At 43.8% G+C, this 20,342-nt stretch overlaps 2 protein-coding genes across 5 annotated transcripts; one reads left to right on the top strand and one right to left on the bottom strand.

Annotated features, from left to right (window-relative positions):
* Nucleotides 1-13,754: 13,754 nt before the first annotated feature.
* LOC107221523 (solute carrier family 35 member E1 homolog) lies at nt 13,755-16,369 on the top strand. The gene is made up of 3 exons (XM_015660528.2): nt 13,755-14,262; nt 14,916-15,124; nt 15,208-16,369. Exons 1-3 carry the CDS (start codon nt 13,929-13,931, stop codon nt 15,715-15,717), a joined length of 1,053 nt encoding a protein of 350 aa, XP_015516014.1. The 5' UTR covers nt 13,755-13,928; the 3' UTR covers nt 15,718-16,369.
* Nucleotides 16,031-20,204, bottom strand: LOC107221564 (glutamate receptor-interacting protein 1). 4 transcript variants are annotated; one of them, XR_006904220.1, is made up of 6 exons: nt 18,748-20,204; nt 18,114-18,634; nt 17,726-18,045; nt 16,850-17,062; nt 16,401-16,784; nt 16,031-16,322 (listed from the first exon to the last, which is right to left on the bottom strand). XR_006904220.1 is itself a non-coding variant. In XM_046739214.1 (6 exons), exons 1-6 carry the CDS (start codon nt 19,424-19,426, stop codon nt 16,463-16,465), a joined length of 1,758 nt encoding a protein of 585 aa, XP_046595170.1. In that variant the 5' UTR covers nt 19,427-19,467; the 3' UTR covers nt 16,031-16,462. The 4 variants fall into 4 exon arrangements, 3 of the variants coding, with proteins under 3 accessions (XP_046595170.1, XP_015516083.1, XP_046595169.1); XM_046739214.1 differs by having other exon boundaries at nt 16,031-16,784; nt 18,748-19,119; nt 19,417-19,467; XM_015660597.2 differs by having other exon boundaries at nt 16,031-16,784.
* Between the last annotated feature and the right edge of the window lie 138 nt (nt 20,205-20,342).

The following is a 20,342-nucleotide window of genomic DNA, read 5'->3' as shown; positions in this document are numbered from 1 at the left end:
TGCGTTTCTCGTCTCCGCTTACAGACCCCTGGCTGCATTGCAAACTGGATAGAAGGGTGACGCCGGGACGGTACGAAAAATTTATTTCTATGCCTGTGTCCAACTTGGTTCGTGGTTGTTGTACAGATCCATCCATCATTTCTCTAACCCCCCCATTAGACAGCTTCGCTGCGGCACGCGCCCACCCAACGTAGTTTCGAGATTAACTCACTTTAAATTTAACTGGGTACCCTTTCAAAATTCAACCTACACGCGTGCTCTACAATTGCTCATTACGCATATACGCGTTCCTTGGACGAACATACATTTTTCCTGTATTCTCTCACATCTCGGTGAAAAGTATTTCATACCAAAAAATCAAAGTAAGCCTACAGCAGGATTAGACTTCATCGCTTCGTCCTCGAGACGATAATCCAACTAGTGCATCGATCGTCTGGTGAATTCGCTGCAGGAATCGCGTTGCAAGTTTACTCGTTCATCGAGACTGGTGGAATCAATAGAGCAAAACGTCGTTGCAAAGCACCTAACAAGCCTAGCAAATCGCTTTTGCACCAACTACCTGCATTGCCCGCAGATTCGCGCCTTCTTGGGGATAGAATCTCCTCGGCATGGTGGATAAAAGGGAATAAAGTTTTTGGTTGTATAATACATGAGGTATGCATCGGTTACGTATGTACACATTTTTATAAACTAGAAACGAATACGATAAACAGTTGGATTATGCCTATTGTTCGAAAGAAAACCCAGTATACGTACAACGAAAGCTGTTGGATAAATTGCACAAGTCGATTACGGCGAAAGATTGTTTGACATTAGCGGGGTTGATGATGGGGTAATAGAAGCATTGATTACATCGTTCGAGGAATAGCTGCGTGGTCCAAAATGTCGAATAGAAAATCCCTCCCGCCTCGAGGATATGATCGCGTAGAGAAGCCCCAGGGTAGATAAGAAGCGTGTACATACAGTGCATACATGCATAGGAAGGTTGATCCACGCTCTGGTCATACATATCTATATTGTTTATATTTCGCTTATTATTCATGATGCTAAGTTGGCCGAGGCCTGCTCTCGCATCGCCTCCAGGCACCGTACAAGATACCCGGTACATATATAGGTACGTACATATAAACCTGGTACACGTCGAAACGTATCGAAGAATCGTGCACGCCCAACGACCCCACCAGCTGACGATATCATCGGTGGTTTACCGGCAAAAATACCTTCGGCACGTTTGTAACGTTATACGTTACAACCGGACAGTGAGTGCAGCTCATGACCGGGTTCGAGAAAGAGGGTGAAAAATGTCTAAAGAGCTCAAGGCTAGCTCGACAGCTCACCGATCTATCCCCGGAAGTGAGACGCCGCCCCGGTGTGATAATTGCCTAGCAGGAATCAAGACGAGGATCGGTAACTCTGGTGCAAGTTGGATAGAAATCTGAAGCCCCGCTATCTGGTTCCGTGAGCGATCGTCTTTTGGTTCGACTAACGCGAGCGAGGAGAGAGAAAGAGAGAGAGAGAGAGAGAGATCGAGGGAGAGCCTCTTCGCGTCTCCGCGAAACGGAAATTACGTCTGGGTTTCCATCTCCGGTGTTGTGCCCAAGTTGGTACCAAGTTACCATCGCGTTCCCACCGCCTTCCTCGCGATTCACAACGGGGGAGGAAGCGAGCTTCGCGGAGTCAAGAGAGAATGGACCTCCGGGGTATGAGGAGGAGTTATTAAAGTTGTAACGCCGCGTCGTGGTTGGAAACTTCCCTACCGCTATAACCGGCGTAATCACGCTCGGATGACGGGGAGCCATGAAGAGCTGAGCCACGATGCAGAGGATGCACGGCCCGGGCCCGAGTCTGGGAGGGTCCGGGTTCCAATCACAGCTTCCCAAAGTCGTCGAAGGGTTCGGGATCCAAGCCAAGGTACGGCTGAAGGGCAGAGTCGATTTTGAAGCCGGGTAGCGTGGACCAAGGGAGTTTGTGTAGAACAGCAGCAACGCCGGCATTATAGCCGGGTCCTCTCCGTGGGTAATAAAGCCATCTTGCCGAAGCCGCCCTCCGCACCTCCGCCCAACGTCCCTGCGCTCCCGGAGGAGGCCCGGAGGTGGTGGATAGCGATCTATACTGGTGCACCCCTCCGGCCGTTGCCAGGCAACGACTCAACCCCTTCTCCTTCTACCGGGTAGAGATTGCGCCCTTATCTAGCGAGATACCAGCCTCCCCTCTAAGCCCCAACCCACCCTTGCTCTTCTCTGGGGCTCTGCTCTTGCCTCCCTTGCCCTGCCGCCTACAAGTTTTCGGGCAAGATTGACGGAGGGGTGCAACCGGCATCTGATTCGATCTCGGCCGATAAAATTACCCCCACGCCAGATAGGACGGTGCAAGAATCTCAAGTTTATAGACAGATTTCCGGATTAAGCGATCGAGCTGGCTTCCTCTCCGGAAAGGATGGGCTTTGAATTGCTTTCGGTCACATGCTCAGCTGCACTTGCAGCTTCATCCTTCCGCGGAATTATACCCGGAGTGCCAGCGCCGGTATTTCTAATACGAGTACACTCGCGACAAGGAATCAGGACCTACTCGTCCTGATTCCGGGCTTAAACTCTTATCTTGGACAAGACTGCGGAGCGAGTACTGTAGCTGCGGCTTATTATATCTTTATATATATATGTATAAAGTTGATTCGAAAGAATTGCTCGGTCGAAACGTTGGTTCAATCTTCGAATCTGATATTGCGTACAATTGAAAGTGAATGTCATGTCCCATGTCGCAATAATATCCATGCATACGTACGTACAGCGGGTATGAATATTATTTGTTTTGTGGGTAGCAAAATGTCGTCGGGTGCAATATTGACGTTTAACAATGGGTATAATGCTGCCTTTGGATATATCTGTAATGGTATTCATGGGAGTGACTCGAACAATGAATAATCAAGGCGAATCAGAAGTTTGAGTCGCATTGCAGTGGTAGCCGAAGATCGAGGAGCGCTGTAGCTGTTTGTAGATGGATACGTTGGTAGGTTGGTAGGTACATACGTCTGGAGAGCATATTCCGGTTCGCAGAGAATCGAGCTCGGAACTTTTCTCGGCGATCCCGCGAATATAAATCAAAATCCCTAGCAATCCAATTTACGCCGGGTTAAAGAATCCCTCCTCGTCTCGTCGCCGGTCCTTTTCTATCCCAGAGGAATCCCGCTTGACCCGGTACTCTCCCTCTCTGTTATCCCCGTCCCGCCTCGCCAATTCGCCCCATCTCTCTCTCTCTCCCTCTCTCCCTCCCTCCCTCTCTTTCTCGGGAAGGGAAAAGGGAGCCAGGGAACTGATAACGGTTTGATGTATGGCTCAGTGACGTCACGGGCTGAGGGGCCGAGAACAGATTACGAAAATCGATAGGATTATGAACAAAGGAGTTTCGAAGCGCCATTCGAAAACGATCTCTGGTAACGCGACTGGAATTTTGTCATTTTGTTCCGAACCCTTTCCGCTGTTCCACCCTCGAATGTGTCACCCGAAGCCGGTATAACCAAAAAATTGAAAACCATCGGCAAACACGATTGCCAATTGAACAGGAAAAAACGTTTTTCATCGCTGATATTTACCGACGGTTTTATAACCAGCATACGAGAAGTGTGGATCGAATTTTTCGGATATTCAAAATCTTCGAATGACCGTCTATCAGTTCTCACATCCCTTCATTCTTGAAATCTTGATACGAAAATTATACGCGACATAACGTAACCTGATGTTATCCACGACAGTCTTTACTCGTTGTTTAGGATTTGAATCAGTGTTCAGATCGTCGCTAGAGAAGCAGAGGAGAAGGAGGAACAGAAAATGGCGCCGGATGGAGGGGCTCGTGGGGTTTGGAAGCCGGAGGAAGAGGCAGGGAGTGATTTAGTAAGATGAAAAGCCACCCCTGAGGCGTTATCTGGCGTAGACAGAGATTGCCTGTTCCTTAGGAAACCCCAGCGACGCTAGGAACAGAGGGGGTGAGAGATCTTTGGCCGCATCTCTCCGAGGCTTACACGGGCAATGATAATAATAAGAGAATAACATTTGGGTTAAGCAATAACCCCGTGTCGAAGATATATTACCCCTGACACTCCCAGACAGTGATAATGAGTTCCAACTTCTTCAGGACCAATTTTATTATATACTTGTCATTGCCCTTGAAACATATCCCTCCAATAAAATTTCACCAAGCTGACATTGCCGAGTATCGAAATGCAAATCGTGCCGATAGTCTTTGTTCTTGAGGTTACCCGAATTCACGCTTCGGAGGCGGATGACGTGAGCTGGAACAACATCTAGACAAACGGTGAAAATGGAAGCGAGCTATCTGCATCAGCGAAGAGGTACCAGCCGCAAACGATCAACAGTGGACGAATCACTATCGTTCAGCCTGAGCGAGACCTCGGCACAAAGCAGCCGAAGGCTTCACGAGAGGACAGTGATCTTCCAAACACGCTGGGACTACGCTTTGGTGATAATCGGTCTTCAGACCGGAGTAAATCAACTGGCGTTCATATATTTGCAGGTGGAACGGTACGGTGGACTTGCGGTATTCGCGATATTCTTCACCCTCACCCTGGTAATATCACTACCATTAATGGTCCAGCAGATGTTCTACGGCTTCTACAACAAGTGCGGATTCATGAAATTCTGGAACATAGCGCCGGTCGGTTTGGGAATCGGCATATCAATGGCGCTCTACAGCGCCTACGAGTGCGTGATATGGTCTCTGGTGGCCGGCCTGCTGGTACTGCACATGGCCCACGTGCCGTTCCAGAGCATTTCGGAGTGGACGAAATGCGAAACTACTGAAAGACCGGTAGGTATTCTCTGCTACGATGCTGAGTCAAAGCTTGCGGCAACCTCGTGCGAACTGTCTGCCTACCCAGGACGCGAATTCTACGAGAGAATATCGTTCCAGCCGCAAGAGAACGGCAAATTGAACGTCGCATGGTTCACTTGCTGTTGCGCAGTATGGCTACTCGTCTTCATGATAGTTTCGCAGGGCTTTCGTCGCATGAGAACCTTACTGATCAGAGCCTCGGTGGCCGGTTTACTCGCCTTCGCCTTACTGGCAGTCTTCTTGATCGCCAGTGAAAAGAAACCGGGCACCGGCGGTGAACCGAATTTCTTCGCCGCCAAAGAAGCCCCCAGTCACAGCAGTATCATCTGGCTAGTCTGGCACGCCATTAGAGTTATCCAAATACCGCTCGGGACCCTCTACCAGCTGGGCAGCTACTCACCCCCAGGATCACCATTGCTCAGTGACGCCGTGATGATCCTGCTGTTCGTTTGCTTCTATAACTTCGCGTTTGTCTTCTTTGCACACGCTTGTGTCGTCTGGACAATAGTGAGCTTCAACGAGATCCGTGCAACCTGTGTGGCGGAGGACAGGTTAATTTTACTCTTTGCAGCCGTACCGACGGCGGTGTCATTTCTCGCCATGGGGAACGTATGGCTTTTCGTATACTTCGCGATACTCACGGTGAAAATAATAACCCAGATAGCGGTCACCCTGACTGCAAGCATAAACGCGATGTCGGAAATGTTTCACCTTCACCGTCACCGTCAACAGATCGTCGGCATAGTTTGCACCGTAACTCTTCTTCTCAACCTTCCGGTCACCATGATAGACAGCCGGATGTTCCTCAAACGAACCTGCCACTTCGTCGAGGTGATGGTGGACTTATGCATCGCGAGCATATCGTGTCTGCTGGTGGTTTCTCTCTACACCCTGACGCGGGTCTTCAACGACATGCACTTCACTTACAACGCGCGTCCGGTACCGTTCTTCAAAATCATATCGTACTTGTCCCCGGTTCTGCTGATTTTCTTCTTCATCAGCGGCATCGCGTCGGTTGTATCGATGTGGAGCGTGGACCCAGTCTTCAAAGAAGATCGGTGGGCCAGCCCGTTCGTAATTCTAACGGTATTCTTAATCCTCGCACCGATACCAGGATTCGCTCTCTACACGTACGTAGTCCACCTAATGAAGCACAAGATCCTGGCGATGCTGCAACCCACCGTAAACTGGGGTCCCCCAGAAGCGGACGTGAAGCACGCCAGACTGAACTTCAACCCTTTGTACGAGCTTCGGTACAGGTCGAAAAAGCCTTGCACCCACAACTGCCTGGTGAACAATCTCCGGATCAAGATTGAAGTCGAGAAACGGGACTGCCAACGAAGGGACTTCTTTCTCAACGTCTGCCACATACCCAGTTATGCCGAATGGGACGACGATGAGGAGTGGCATTACCAGGGCGATATCATCGGGAAAACACGCGCCATTGACTCTGCCGGTCACTCTAAAGTTCTGGAGTATCCCACCATGGCTCAAGCGCAGGAGGTTTTAAACGTGAAACATGAAAGCGAGGAGGAAGATGGCGAGGAAAGCGGTGACGAGAAAGCGGGCCATGAACATGATGTGAATATTCATATGGAGGAGGAAACGAGTGATGATGAATTATATATGGATGTCAACCTTGATGAGGAATCTGAAGAAGGCCTTCGATTTGGGAACAAGACCGACGGGGTAAGCGTCGTAGGAAAAGAAATTGTTATCCCAGGGAATGACACTCGGGTCGAAGAAGAACTCGACGTCATCTTTCCAGATTTGAATTCCTTCGATCCAACGAATCGAATCTCGCATACGACACCGCGATACGTTGTCATTGAGAAAGGTCGGACGCTTCGTCTGAGACATGAACAACGAATGGAAAATCTAGTCGAGCCGGTAAGCAAGCAGATCTGAGTAAGTGTAATAAAATCTGATTGAGTAACTTTGTTCCCTGTTTTTTTCACACTTCGCAGCCCCACGCCAGCAAAAAATTGTACAGACTCACGAAAAGACGAATGAAACGGCAGTCGAAAGCGAAACATTGTCATACGGAAACGGGGCTGAACAGTTTTCGGAAAATATTCATGCCCTGGAAAAAGAGTAAGAAATGCAAAAAACACAAGTGTATCGGAAAACGTTCCGACAATTGGGCAACGAGTCGTTGCAGCAACCCTTCAACCTCAAATGGTTCCTCCGACGACACCGAGGCGTTAAGTGAAACGGACCGTTGGCCATAAGGCTGAAATCGAAAGGACGTGACGTCGGAATTGATGAAAAAGAAAAGTGTGAAACAAAGAATTGTAATCTACGAACATAACGTGAGTGAACCAAAATTTTCCCCTCTTATATCCGGCGAGTAAAATACGAGGTACAAAAATTACCGGCAGAAGCGTTAAGTGCATCGTTCGGTGTGTGCCGAGTCCAAAGCGGAGAACTTTTTGCGAGGTTGGAGAAAAAGTTACGAGGGTAAAATTAATGCTAGTAGTATCTATATACCTATATATAAAGGTTGAATCTCACCAAGGGTGATTGCAGGAGGATTGAAATCGGGAGAAGAAAACTTATAAAATAAGTTTAAAACACCGGCGGCGGAAAGTTGCGGTACCGTCACGTCATTCTGAACGTGGAATTAAATTTTTATATCCCTTGCTGAGAGCTCGGAACGATTGAAGAAGCTCCTTCTCGCCGTGCTATAATAATAAGAAATTCTCTCGCGGAATGAGCTTGTAAAAAAAAAAAATAAAATAAATAAAGACATACAGATTCTATAACCGTGCATAAAAATTAAATTCATTACCAAGTACATGATTTGAACGAAAAGTTAACGGCAACACTGGAGCCGACATTGTTTAATGCCTTGGGATTTATAACGGTGCCGTCCGTCCTACAGTTGCAAAATCGGAGGACTCGTATTACATCAGAGTGTGCAGATGGTGGCGATAGGAACGAAGAAGACGCCATCAAACGCACATCACGGGGAAAACGAAAGACGCGATCGTAAACCAGGAGCAACTCTGCACGAGGGAATACGGTGTAAAACGTGGTGGATGGAAACATGGGGAGGGGGCGAAGGGCGAACGAGGAAGACGAAGTAGGAAGAATGGATAGAGGGAGTCATAAACCGAGCAATCCCTCGTAAAATCAAGTTTATCTCAACGATCCAAAATAGTTATCGCCGTAGCACGACGTACGCACACACACACGCACACACACACACTGTTCCCGGGATCGTTTCTCGAAAATCGTGGAAGCGATTGCCCGTCAAGAAGTATTAATTCTTCCCGAGGGAAAGGCGACGCGCGAAACACTCTTTTAGCGTAAATTAGCCGAACGCTCCGGCATCATCGTAGTTAGTCCGAGATCAATGCGGTAACTATATGAGTGAAACGAAGAGAACCTCTATAATCACATAGCTTGCCCTAATATCCCTCGGAACTCTTCGCCCCTAGACTGTCATCCCAACGTACACGTCTATCCGAGCTTGGTAGGTGTATATTTTCCAGGAGTATCTTGTATTATAACTATAGTCGAGTTCTCCCTCCCCTCCCCGACTTCCTCCGAATCCTTCTCACGGGCTATTCCATCCTTTTAACCCCATGAGCCATACCCTGCACCCTATCTGATCCAACCGCGAACCTCACGAGAAAGTTTCGATTCGATTGCCTCGTTTTACCGAATCCACGATCCTAGAGTACATAGTGTATAAGCACAGTAATTACCTAACGAACTGATAGTTTTTTACCACTTTTGTATAACGTTTTACTTGTTGATAGTGCTGCAAGTCCATCCAATTCTTAGATTCGTTACAAAAGCCTGTTCTGTAGATAATATTACTCTGATGATCAACTCTTTCAAAAGCAATTCGAAAAATGATCAAATCTGATTCAACGGTTTGTACCGCTTGTGGCCATTTTCTCAATTTTCACGCAGTCGTTGTTGGTCACAAACGGTACTAAAGTGGCCATGAACGGTACGTCCATCCTAATTGAATTTATCAGGTGTTCGTTATTGCGCACGTGTTGCATAAACTTCTGATTACGTTCAACCCTATCGATACGTCGATTCTTCCCCCCTTCCACTGTCTATTCTGCACACCTACCCCCTTAAATGTATCAATCAAATTCATCCGCTAGCATATTCTGCAGCCGTATTCGATATTCAAAGCAACCGTGATCGTGTCGTCCCTGCATCGATACGATCCGTGTTTGCATATCAGCTATAATGCAATCCGCCCTAAAGTTACGTACACCGCTGGTGAAAGCACGTGGATATAACGTAATTATCCACGTGCCAAACGGTCGTATGAATATTATACTTAATATTGCAGCTGTAAAAGATTAGAATCACGGTAAAAAAATTAAAAGATAAAAACTCCAGTCAGGATTACAAACGTAGAAAAGATATTTGTCGTCGAAAGTCTCAACGCATGTACACGTACATAAAACTACACAAAGAGTCTCCTGAAAAGAAATCTCTCAAGTATAAATCCGCGTTTGCAATGAACGAAACTCGGATTCGGCAAGCAAGGGGTGGAGGCCAGGCAACAGTCACGGTCGAACCTAAGCGGTGCAAGGAATATGAAGGCAGCATTGTAGGGACGACGATATCGGTAAGCAGAAATCAGTGTGGTAGTTGAATGGATGGCGCCAGTCCACCACTTGCTGCATCTCCGCCAGCGGGCCGCACAAACTCTTTAGCATTTATGCCTGGAATCGCGTCTGTCTGTCTGCCCGAAGGCGCTACCGAGAATTCTCCCAACTTCATTAAAATATCACCATCAACACTCTCCGCGAGCGTTTCTCACATTGTTGAACAAGGACTTGGCAAGCGTGTCGGCCAAAGAGAGAAAGAAGATGGGAAAAAATTGCCAAGACAAATTTTTTCAATACACTCGCGATTTTTGCCCGATATTTCACTTTCCCTTTATCGTACCGCGTATATAGAAGATAAAAATCGTTAGAATTCTAGTTTAACCACGGAAGAAGCGGAACGAAGGAGTTTGTTTATCGCAATTGCGAACTCTCTCAGAGACATGAAAGCACTCAAGTAGCGAAGCGTTGCACCACCGCGTCTAAAGCATATACAGAGCATATTTTCAGGTTGAGAGAAGATACGTGTAGGTTCTACATTCACTGGGCAACTTGTGCCACATGATGTACAGCCTCTTGTACGCATGCGGGTACATGTGACAGTTTTATTTCATAGTAACAAAGTGGGGGGACCACGCACGATGTACGAGGAAGTTGCTTTGGTTTTTGCCGCTCGAGTAATTGAGCTTGTCTCGTCTGAAACAGATCCACCAAATGAGCTTAAGGGCGCCTCTTCCATCCTACCCTGCGGATACCAACAAACGTGCGCCAATGCGTCCATACACGTGGCAATAAATATTCAACTCCAAATTCTACCGCTCACGTCAACGAGGAACCAGCTAAAAAAATTAACTACGAAAACGAGTCAATATTGTTCCCACCATAACGTTCTAGCCAAGTTGAGCTGGTAACGAGAAAATAATAATAGCTAAAGATAATTTACGAATGTTACTTTTGTACTAATTCGTCTGTTGTACTTTTGAACAAGATATAAACTGGTTTCTTTTCGACTATAAGATTCCATACGCGCGTACTCGTAGAAAAGATATAAGAATTCTAGACATCTGGTAGGAAGTTCAAAAAGCAACCCTGCAGTCGAGAGAGGTAACGATGGGAGATGGGATAACTCGGTTCGTTAAAATAGATGAAATAAATGCCGCGTTTATAACTCTCTGCGTTGCTCGAAACAAACAACGGTTATTGCTTCGCAAACTACGCGCATCCCCTGCAGACGATAGTCACTGGCAACCATTTGGCTATGATTATATTACTGCCACGTTAATGTAGCATCATTGCAGGCTTAGCCGTAACAAATATTACGGATGAACGCAACCCTTTTATGGTATACCTAATGAGTTCCAGATTTCGATTATTTTATTTTATTTATTTTTTTACAATTTTTTATACTTGTTTCTCTTTTCATTCAGTTTTGATGGTTCGTAGTGTATGGTAACGGTACCGGCTTGTCCTCTGTGCTATAATAACAGAGAAACTGCGCGCAGGTTTTATCTCATCATTGTTCGACAAACGCTGGAAATTACGCTCATTATATCAAAGATCCATGCCGAGATTTGCTAAACAGATGTCTGGGTAACTGTTTAACCGTTCGCTAGCTCGCGTAGATATTCGTCATGATTTAAACGGCATTGTTCCTTTTATTGCCCACCATAACAGCGTGGAAAAATTCAACCACTCGGTGAAGAAGAAGGAAATTGGAGTCCCGGAAATCTATCGAACAACTAATAATTACGCAGTAATACGTAAATAATGACTCTCTGAAAATCATCCGACTTCGGTTTTATGAAGACTCCGATGAAGTGTTTCTCGGATTTTTCGTATAAATTTTACATACGAATTTTTCCACCGTGACGTCAAGACAAAGAATACATTGCGTGGTTTTAAATTGCGTCGAGGCACCAAAGAAAGATTGATGAGGCGAAGCGGATCTCTATCTGCTTAGATTGCTATTCACAGGCGGTGAAATGTAGGTATAAAGAGTGACATAGGAAGAATGATGCGAATACGAGACGTGAACACACGCACATACGTGCAGAACAAATTAAACGTAATTAACGACTCAGACGAGGAAGTGCGGCTTGGATTGAGTTGATCTGATAGTCGGGTCTCCATGAATGCATCAAAGGAGATTTGATGCAAACTGCATCTCGCACATACGCACGTTCAATTTAACTTGATAAATAAATGCTTTCACGGAACGTAATCAGATTTTTTTTCATTCACCGCGATGCTGGCTGTGGCGGTGTAATGTAAGTATGTATGCACCAAATCAAAGAGAGAACCGTATGAGATTTTATTAATTCGTCTTTGCACGATTTACATGCCAGCAGTTGGCTTTTTACGACGACTCGCAGGACAAAATAACTGCAAACCTTACCGAATAAATCAAGAAGAAAATATTACCCGGCACGCGATCAACTTACAGGTGCTACATAACAATCATTATTCAAGTCACATTGAGTATCTACTTATGGCATATGTATTAAAGTACCGATATCGCCACTGTAATGGACCATAATTCAATCGACGTTACATTATATCGTTATACTATCAGATTGAAGCGACGCTCTGAATTGATGTTATAATATACGATACCGCCTCTGCACAGATCAGGCATAAAATAATAATAAACTTGAACTAACGATTCTCAAAATAAAGAATAACTCCGATTATCAGATACTTTGAACCTGAAGCTATGCAACGAATAAAAATCTAAATTTCAATAATATCTTTTAACAAATTGTAAATATTAATTTCACAGATTATGAAACAAGTTTTTGAGGGTTTCTTCAGCGCAACCCGAATGATACGGGCTCTCTAATTTATTTACACGAATTATTGTTTCGAATGCAGGAATAATACGTTCATGTCACCCCCTCGAATTGAATTTAGACGAGAAATCCACGTCGTCTATATTTACTCCTAATCTTAACTCAATGATCTAACGTGAATTCCGGAATGCAGTAATTACGGATTTGTACAGACTTTTACCTGCTTAATTATGGCGAGATTACATATACATATAATGACATTGCCAACAGGAAAAATGCGAATCGGTAACAATACCTTACGGAGCGAAAATTAACAGTGAAAATTTTAAAAAAATCTTACAAAGTTAGCAGTGGCGTCACCTAGCGAGAATTTTTTATCAACCATGGGATTCGTAAGCAAACCTTAAGATACAAACGTCATTTCTATGACCGACAAATGTGAATATGACAGGCGATAACACGGCGCCTAATCGGTATGTGAAAGCTGTCGGTAAGAGTTCCTCCATCATCTTATCGACGCATCGAGGTCGGTATAACAGTTACCATAATGACATTACAGAACGCAGACTAGCCTGCGATTTTAATTAATGAAATTTCAATAGAAATAAGTTACATGCCAATTTCAAATTTGCGCAAAAATGGCAGGATGAATACAACGATGCTTACCACTCCTGAAGTATGATCAACGATCCTGGTAATGATAGCAGGTATGTATGTACAATGAAGACGTGTTCACGGATCTAGATGATGAATTTTCAAATAATGCTGCCGTGTTTCCCCGCACAACCATGATACCACTGATGCGATCACAAGATTACCGGTATATCGAATTATGGCACCAAAGTTATTCTGCCCGAGTTATGCAACAATTTCGTATACTGACTGCGCAAGAACTTAAACAGAATTTTGACTGAAAACTCGCAAACAGAGTAACCGAAGGTCAAGTAAAACGAGATAGACTAAACCTGCGATCTGTGATTGTTTACTCTGCCCGATACACACATCGCGTTCGTTGACTAAAGATATTTCAGTCAACGTCACATTGTTGTATAAAAATTGTTCCCATTACGTACTGAATATATCACTGCAACAATATATATACTTAGAGCATAATTTCAATGCAAAGTTAGTCGATCTGCATGCCGATCATGATCAAACTAACAGGCAAAGATTCGAAGAATATTCGAATTGTATGTTTCGATCAAATGAACGAGACTTTCCACATTAGGAAAAGTTCTGCTTGCCGGTCGCTGCTCACGTCCCACCGATTGTCTCGTTACTGTCCATTACAGAAACAAACCCCAACTTACAATATACAGTCAAGGTATCATATCAGCATATTCATACCCACTATAGTGACTACTGCACGCAACCGAAACAAAAACTCGTCGAGACGAAATTCTGGACGCCTTCAACGAAATCGCTCCTGCAATATTTCTGAAAAAACTTCACCAGAGGGCAGTAAAAACATGCTCAGTCAGATTTCTTTCACAAATACGACGCGTTCGACGGTCTCGATGAGTTTGTTGATCAGCGATTGACGTGCGTGCACTGATATACCTATATATACATACATGTATCTAGTATATAGTATACCTATATATCGTTGCGTGCGTGGTACTTTTACTATTTTTTCGGGGGTTTCGGTTTCGGATTTTCAGTCGTGTGTCGCGACCAAGACACGTCGTGTGGTGGGCGGGCATTGGCAGGCATGGTGATGGGTGAAAGACGGGACAGCCGTGAGGTGCTGACGATATTATTCCTATGTATAATGTGGTACATCGTGTCAAGCAGCAACAATGTAATCGGCAAGATGTTGCTGTCCGAGTTTCCGTTTCCAATGACTGTGACGATGGTGCAACTAACCTCAATCACCATTTATTCCGGCCCGTTTTTCAATCTCTGGGGTGTCCGAAAGTACGCAGCTGACATATCGTGGCCCTATTACTTTCGCCTTATCGTGCCCCTCGCCCTCGGCAAGTTCTTTGCATCCGTATTCAGTCACGTCAGTATTTGGAAGGTCCCGGTCTCCTACGCCCACACTGGTACGAAATAGAACTTTGTTATGAAATTACCTCATGCGCGCTTTCTTCGTTCCCGGAATATTCTACAGAGATAACATCTAAGCTACGAGCCAGTCAATTATCAACGACAATAAATGTGTCAAAGAGTTCTCATTCACTTATCACGATGCATGTGCGTTAGCATGTGCGTTTACCAAAGGCGCCGCAAATCTGCTGTCTGCTGATAATGACAGCTGTTATCTCAGCTGCGGTCACACGTACACGTGGTTACTGCGTGGTACGAGGAAAGAGTCTGCAATAAAGATTATACCGACGATTGCTAAATAGCCGCGCTTTGCTTGATAGGAAAATCGGAAGACTGTTTAATTTGGGATTACTCATGACACGTGGCTACGAAAATTTTAGATGAAATGAACAAAATCGGTTCCAATATTGAAGAAAAAAAATAACTGATCAAAAAATAACGTGGCAATGGAGAAAACCTATTTTGCAAATACCTGTACATTTCCTAATCTTGAATACAAGAATATCAAAGTAATCCAATATTATGCGGTAGCCTCATATTCATATTCTTTTGTATGTACATCGTATCACGTAACTGAAAAGTCACCTTTCGTCGATTCTTACTACCATTATGCGAATTGGATTCTTATGAAAATTTGGGTTTGTCCCAGTAAAGGCTACAATGCCCTTCTTTACGGTGGTCCTGTCGAGGATAATTCTCCGTGAAAAGCAGACCAACACTGTCTACCTCAGCCTCGTTCCTATCATTGGAGGAGTAGCGATCGCCACCCTAACAGAACTTAGTTTTGACATGACGGGATTACTCAGCGCCTTAGTCGCTACAATGGGTTTCTCGCTACAGAATATATTCTCGAAAAAGGTAACAAGTGAAATATCGCATATGAATTATCAAAGACAAGTTCACTGCTCTCCATAATTACTTATCTTATCATAAACTTCCAGGTATTACGTGACACGGGGGTTCATCATTTACGGCTTCTACATATCCTTGGACGATTGGCTTTGTTTATGTTCTTGCCAGTTTGGTTAATGTACGACTTCAGAAGTCTTCTGCACGATCCTGTAACGGGGACTAACGTCGAAGTCAGTTATAAAGTATTAATGCTACTTTTCGCCGATGGTATTTTGAATTGGCTTCAGAATATCATTGCTTTCTCTGTATTATCTATCGTCACACCGCTTACTTATGCTGTAGCCAGTGCCAGCAAAAGAATATTTGTAATTGCCGTCAGTCTTTTCGTTCTGGGTAACCCGGTCACAGGACTTAATATCTTAGGTATGACTTTGGCCATATTAGGTGTCCTCTGTTACAACAAAGCTAAATATGATCAGAGACAAGCCAAAAAGAAAGAATCTTTGCTGCCAAGGTACAGTTTTCCCATTCGAAATGGCACCACTCCGTTTATGGTCAATGGCTGGCAGGATGACAAGCATCAACTGCATGCAGTTTAGTTTAAATAAAATTCAACTACCTAGTTTTTTTTTTAATGTTGGATTTTTTTTCAATCATTTCTTAGGCACAAATAAATTTAAGCCCACCAAATGAATCTTCAGCGGTAAGAAGGAAAGAAAAAAAACAGTATTTTATCATCAGTTTTATCAAAACTCTACTCGAAATAACAGTGTAACTTTCCTTTCACCCGTTGTTTTCTAACATAGAATATCAAGCTAAATACTTATCAAATATTAAACACCAGCTTTATCTATTGTTAAGTTGTTAGTTGGTTCGAAATACTTCGCATAAGTTTGTGCCTAACGAAATACATTCTGAAGAAAATATTTATTTTTAGACCTAAGTACATACCGTGAATAAGTTTGGTACGCAAGATATTGAACGGACAAATCTTATCTACGATAATTATATTTTACAAAACACGAATGAAGTGTTTACAGACAATTGTCTAAAGACAAGATTTCTTTTACTAATGATATTGGACAATTTTTAAATAGAATGTACAGTTGTATAAGAGAGAGAGCAAGAGGGAGAATATGTTACCCTTGTGTGTATGGACGGAGAGAGTGCAGAAGAGAAGAGTTGATTTTTAGCTCAAAGCAGTCTGTAATATATATATTTTTTATAAATAAACACACGCGTACAAAAATAGATGAGTATTGTTTGATTCGTAATTAATTACCTTCCATCATTTCTCTCAGTCAAATTGCACGAATATTAATAATCGGTATAATAATATTATATCTATAAAGTTTTCGTAATATTCTGTGGAGACAGAGGCCGAGCTACCGTTAAATCCAGCCTAGGACCTGCTGCAGCGATCAATGGGACAGCTAAACAACAGTCACAGTCTTCGGTGCTCGCATCATTGACTCGCAAAATTCGATCAAAAGGTCTTAAAACACCGTCACACGGTCCGCCAGGACGCAATCTGTTAATGTAGACACCTCGTTCGTACATTCCGTCGGATACAGAAAATCCGAAATCTTCATAGACGGGATCCTTGTGAAGAGAGACGTGAACTATCTGTTGCGATCTGTTGTCAGTACCATTTCGCCCAGGAGATCTAAGATTTTCGATTATCGATTTCAAATTTATAATTAAGCCAGTAAGAAAATGATTAGTACTAACCCTGGGTACGGAGGCATGGATAAATCGAGTTGACCGCTATCCACAGACGCAGTTTCCCAAAGTCGTAGCAGCTCTGGTCCTGGACCGACACCTTCACCAGCGTCTCCCCAAGAATCCACGGCACTGTCTACACTCGGAAGACTCTCTCTAGCAGATCTTAAATTGCCTCCCGAATACTGTGGCTGCACAGTATCGTTTCCTATATTCGATTCCCTGCAAAGATTTATTGTGAAGGAGTATCATACGAGTAGACAACTGAAAACGTGGGTAAATTTTGGGAATTTATAACTCCATAACCAGCGATTAAATTCGATTCAAGCCTGTTTTATTCACAAGTATGTAGATGGGGCTTCATTCATGTATTTTTTTATTGGAATCAATTAATATGAAGCATTGTTATTAACAATAACGTCAATCATTTTGCTCAGCGACGTATTTTGTAGTTCCCACAAAAACTCGAAAAGGACTCGAGCAATTTAGTATAAATTTGGAGAGAGTAAACTAGGATAATTGTTCCTGTTTGCCACAATCTGACTTTTTTTAATCGCATGACTGTGTCCAAATTTTAAGTAAATCAGATGAGCCATTTTTGAGATATCACGAGCACCGCAACAAATCGCACCAGATAAAATGCCTGACGTTATTGTCAATAATAATGCTTAATACTAATTGATCCTGATAAAACCTGTTATGTAAATGACGTCCGATCTACATACTTTTAACTAAACTTAACAGTAACCAATCGAATCAAATTGTTGATTGGTGACGAAATGAAAATTCTCAAAAGTTACCAACTTTTTCCGTTATCATTTACCCATCAATTATGAAAATGTGAGCAATTATGTATCTGAACTGTGGTTCAACATCAGACTCTACCTTCCATCTGTGACTATATCTGGTTTTCTTATTGTAAGAGCTACGACCGAGCTCCCAGGTCTATGTAGGAGTTGAGCAGCTTGTCGAAGATCTCCTGAATTCAGTTTTTGACCATCTATAGCCAACAGTCTATCTCCAGGTGCCAGACTTCCAGTTCGGTGGGCTAAGGAGCCTTGACGAACTTCAGCAATAGCTAAATCTTCGTTTACCGTTAGCCCCAGGTCGGGTTGCCCGCCGAGCGGTCTCGCTACCCTTACTGTGAACACACCAGAACTAGGGACTACCGCCCCTCCGACTTTGTATTCTGTCACCAACTCGACCTGATGGTAGAAAAACTTGTTATTCACCAAATTACACCCTGCATACACCTCTGCGAAGATACGTTTACCTGAGAGGCTTCTAAGAGCGCTGCAACTTCTGCTGGCTGTAAATCTCTCAGCATTCTTCTATTGATGGCAAGAACCTTGTCTCCAGGGAGGAGAACCCCGCTTCTCTCAGCCGGACCACCGGCTTCCAGCAGGTCTATTACATACGATAGACGGTCCTCCGAGGGCCTCAACGATAAGCCGAGACCTCTGTGATCGGGTCTCAGGACCACAGTCAAACTTTCCTTAGTGTACAATGTTTGCGTAGAATTTTGCTGAGCTTGGGGCTGAGCCCTCCTTTTGACTGTTCTGGACGAGGCACTCGGAGGTCGGGGTAAAATTTGCAATCTAGCTATCCGACAATTGTCCGAAACATTGCGGAGTAACTTTGCCGCAGTCACTGCATCTTGAACAGGCATTTCATCCACCGCCAAAAGCCGATCGCCCGGTTGAAGCGCTCCGCATCTATCGGCAGTACTGGCTGGTCGAAGACTCTCGATGCAAACGCCGTTCGGTGTCTCTCTGACGGTCAGTCCTAGTTCTCCTGAAGAAAAGCAAGCAATTCAAATTACGAAATCAACTCTGGTCGTAGTACAAATTCACTGCCAAGCAGATTGACAGCATTCTTGTTTAATTCCTATATTTCAAAGAAATTACCTGAGAATCCGCGCTCTAGTTGAACCAAAAGTGGCCCTGATGTAGCTGCACGGGCCTCTTCCATATTTGCGACATCATACTCGATGGTCAGGGAAGCTACGAGGGCATCGGAGCTTCTTCTGAGAGCTCTTTGCGCCTCTGCCAATGTGAGGCCTCGCAGTTCAGTCTCATCGACTGCCAGCAGTCGATCGCCGGGTCTCACTCGTCCCTCTCTAGCTGCAGGACCGTCTGCTCTAACTCCGGTAACAACTAGGGCTCTGGCGACTCCACCTCTAAGTGTAACACCGAGGCTTCCGCCCTCCCTCTCGACCCTGACTTGAGCTACTTTTGAAGAGACGCTAGAAGGAGGCGGACTGGATCCCTCTCCCTCATCTAGAGCCAAAAAATTATTTGGATAAAATTGCTGCTGACACATTTCATCTGGACGGGCGGAATCAGAGCTCGCCGAAGTTGCCACGCTTCCTGGTCTCGCTCGACTCTTGTGCGAGCGCATACTGGCCAGTCTTAACGAACTGAACATTTTTATAGCTGAAAAAAGTTTTTTACAAAACTATTTACTCAAATTCATGTTTTTACGTTCTTTGTTCGCTTGCTTCTGTTGTATAAATTTAAAAATTTTATTTCTTTTATTTTCGTTTCTAGGAGTAATCACCGATACCAGACTTTTACCTATTAGCATGCATAACTTTTATTTTGTACACTGATTTAATTTATATACGTATATATTAATATGATCTGTTATATTTATTAAATTAAGTTCACTAATTATTATTATTCAACGATTATTTTAAATTCTATTTTAAAAATAACATTATTTTTTTTTTCCCTTCTTATAAAAATATGTACACATGGATACACGTTGTATCAAAATATTCTATACAAAAACGAAAAGTTTTATATTGACAAAGTTTTATCACGCAATTTTGTAACTCGATGGGTGATTCTATATATATATGTATATCTTTTTTTATTTATTGTTCTCGAAATCGCGCACGGCGGTTTATTTGATTTGAAATTCGTATCAAATAACGAAGAGAATCTTTGCTCCAAGAACGTTGTTGCAAGGCAAAACTCCTTAGAACTGAGCAGAGGAGTGTAACAACTCGGTATGAGTTCAAAAATAGCATCAATAGGGCCGCACCTAAAGGCAGACACGAAAAATCTATTTATAATAGAACACCCTCGCTTTTACGCTCTCGGGATTACGGGATGCATTTTGCGGCCCTGCAGGCGCCCCGCAGTCGCCCTGCAATCGTACAGTAGCGTGAAATAAGTCTGTACTTCTCGTTATCGTCAGATCCGACTTCCAAGTACATACATGCATGAAGCATAGACGTATGACGCATCATTCTGACCATATTCCACATTGCCTGTCTGTAAATCGAATTATTCTAATCATTCCGTTACCAATGTGCTGCAATATAGATCAGAGGAAAAATTTATCGTCTTACTGCTTCGCGTTCTCGGTAATTATCATGATACATGTGTTACCTTAAATCTATACGTACTACTTACAGTACGTTTCACTAATTGATTGAAACTTTACGAATTAAATTGTAAAAATATGTAATACACAGGTATCGTATGGGATTCTC

This window comes from Neodiprion lecontei, chromosome 4, assembly GCF_021901455.1.
Source record: "Neodiprion lecontei isolate iyNeoLeco1 chromosome 4, iyNeoLeco1.1, whole genome shotgun sequence".
Lineage (NCBI taxonomy): Eukaryota > Metazoa > Arthropoda > Insecta > Hymenoptera > Diprionidae > Neodiprion > Neodiprion lecontei.
Note: the sequence above shows the minus strand (reverse complement) of the source record. Positions and strands in the feature narration are given on the sequence as shown.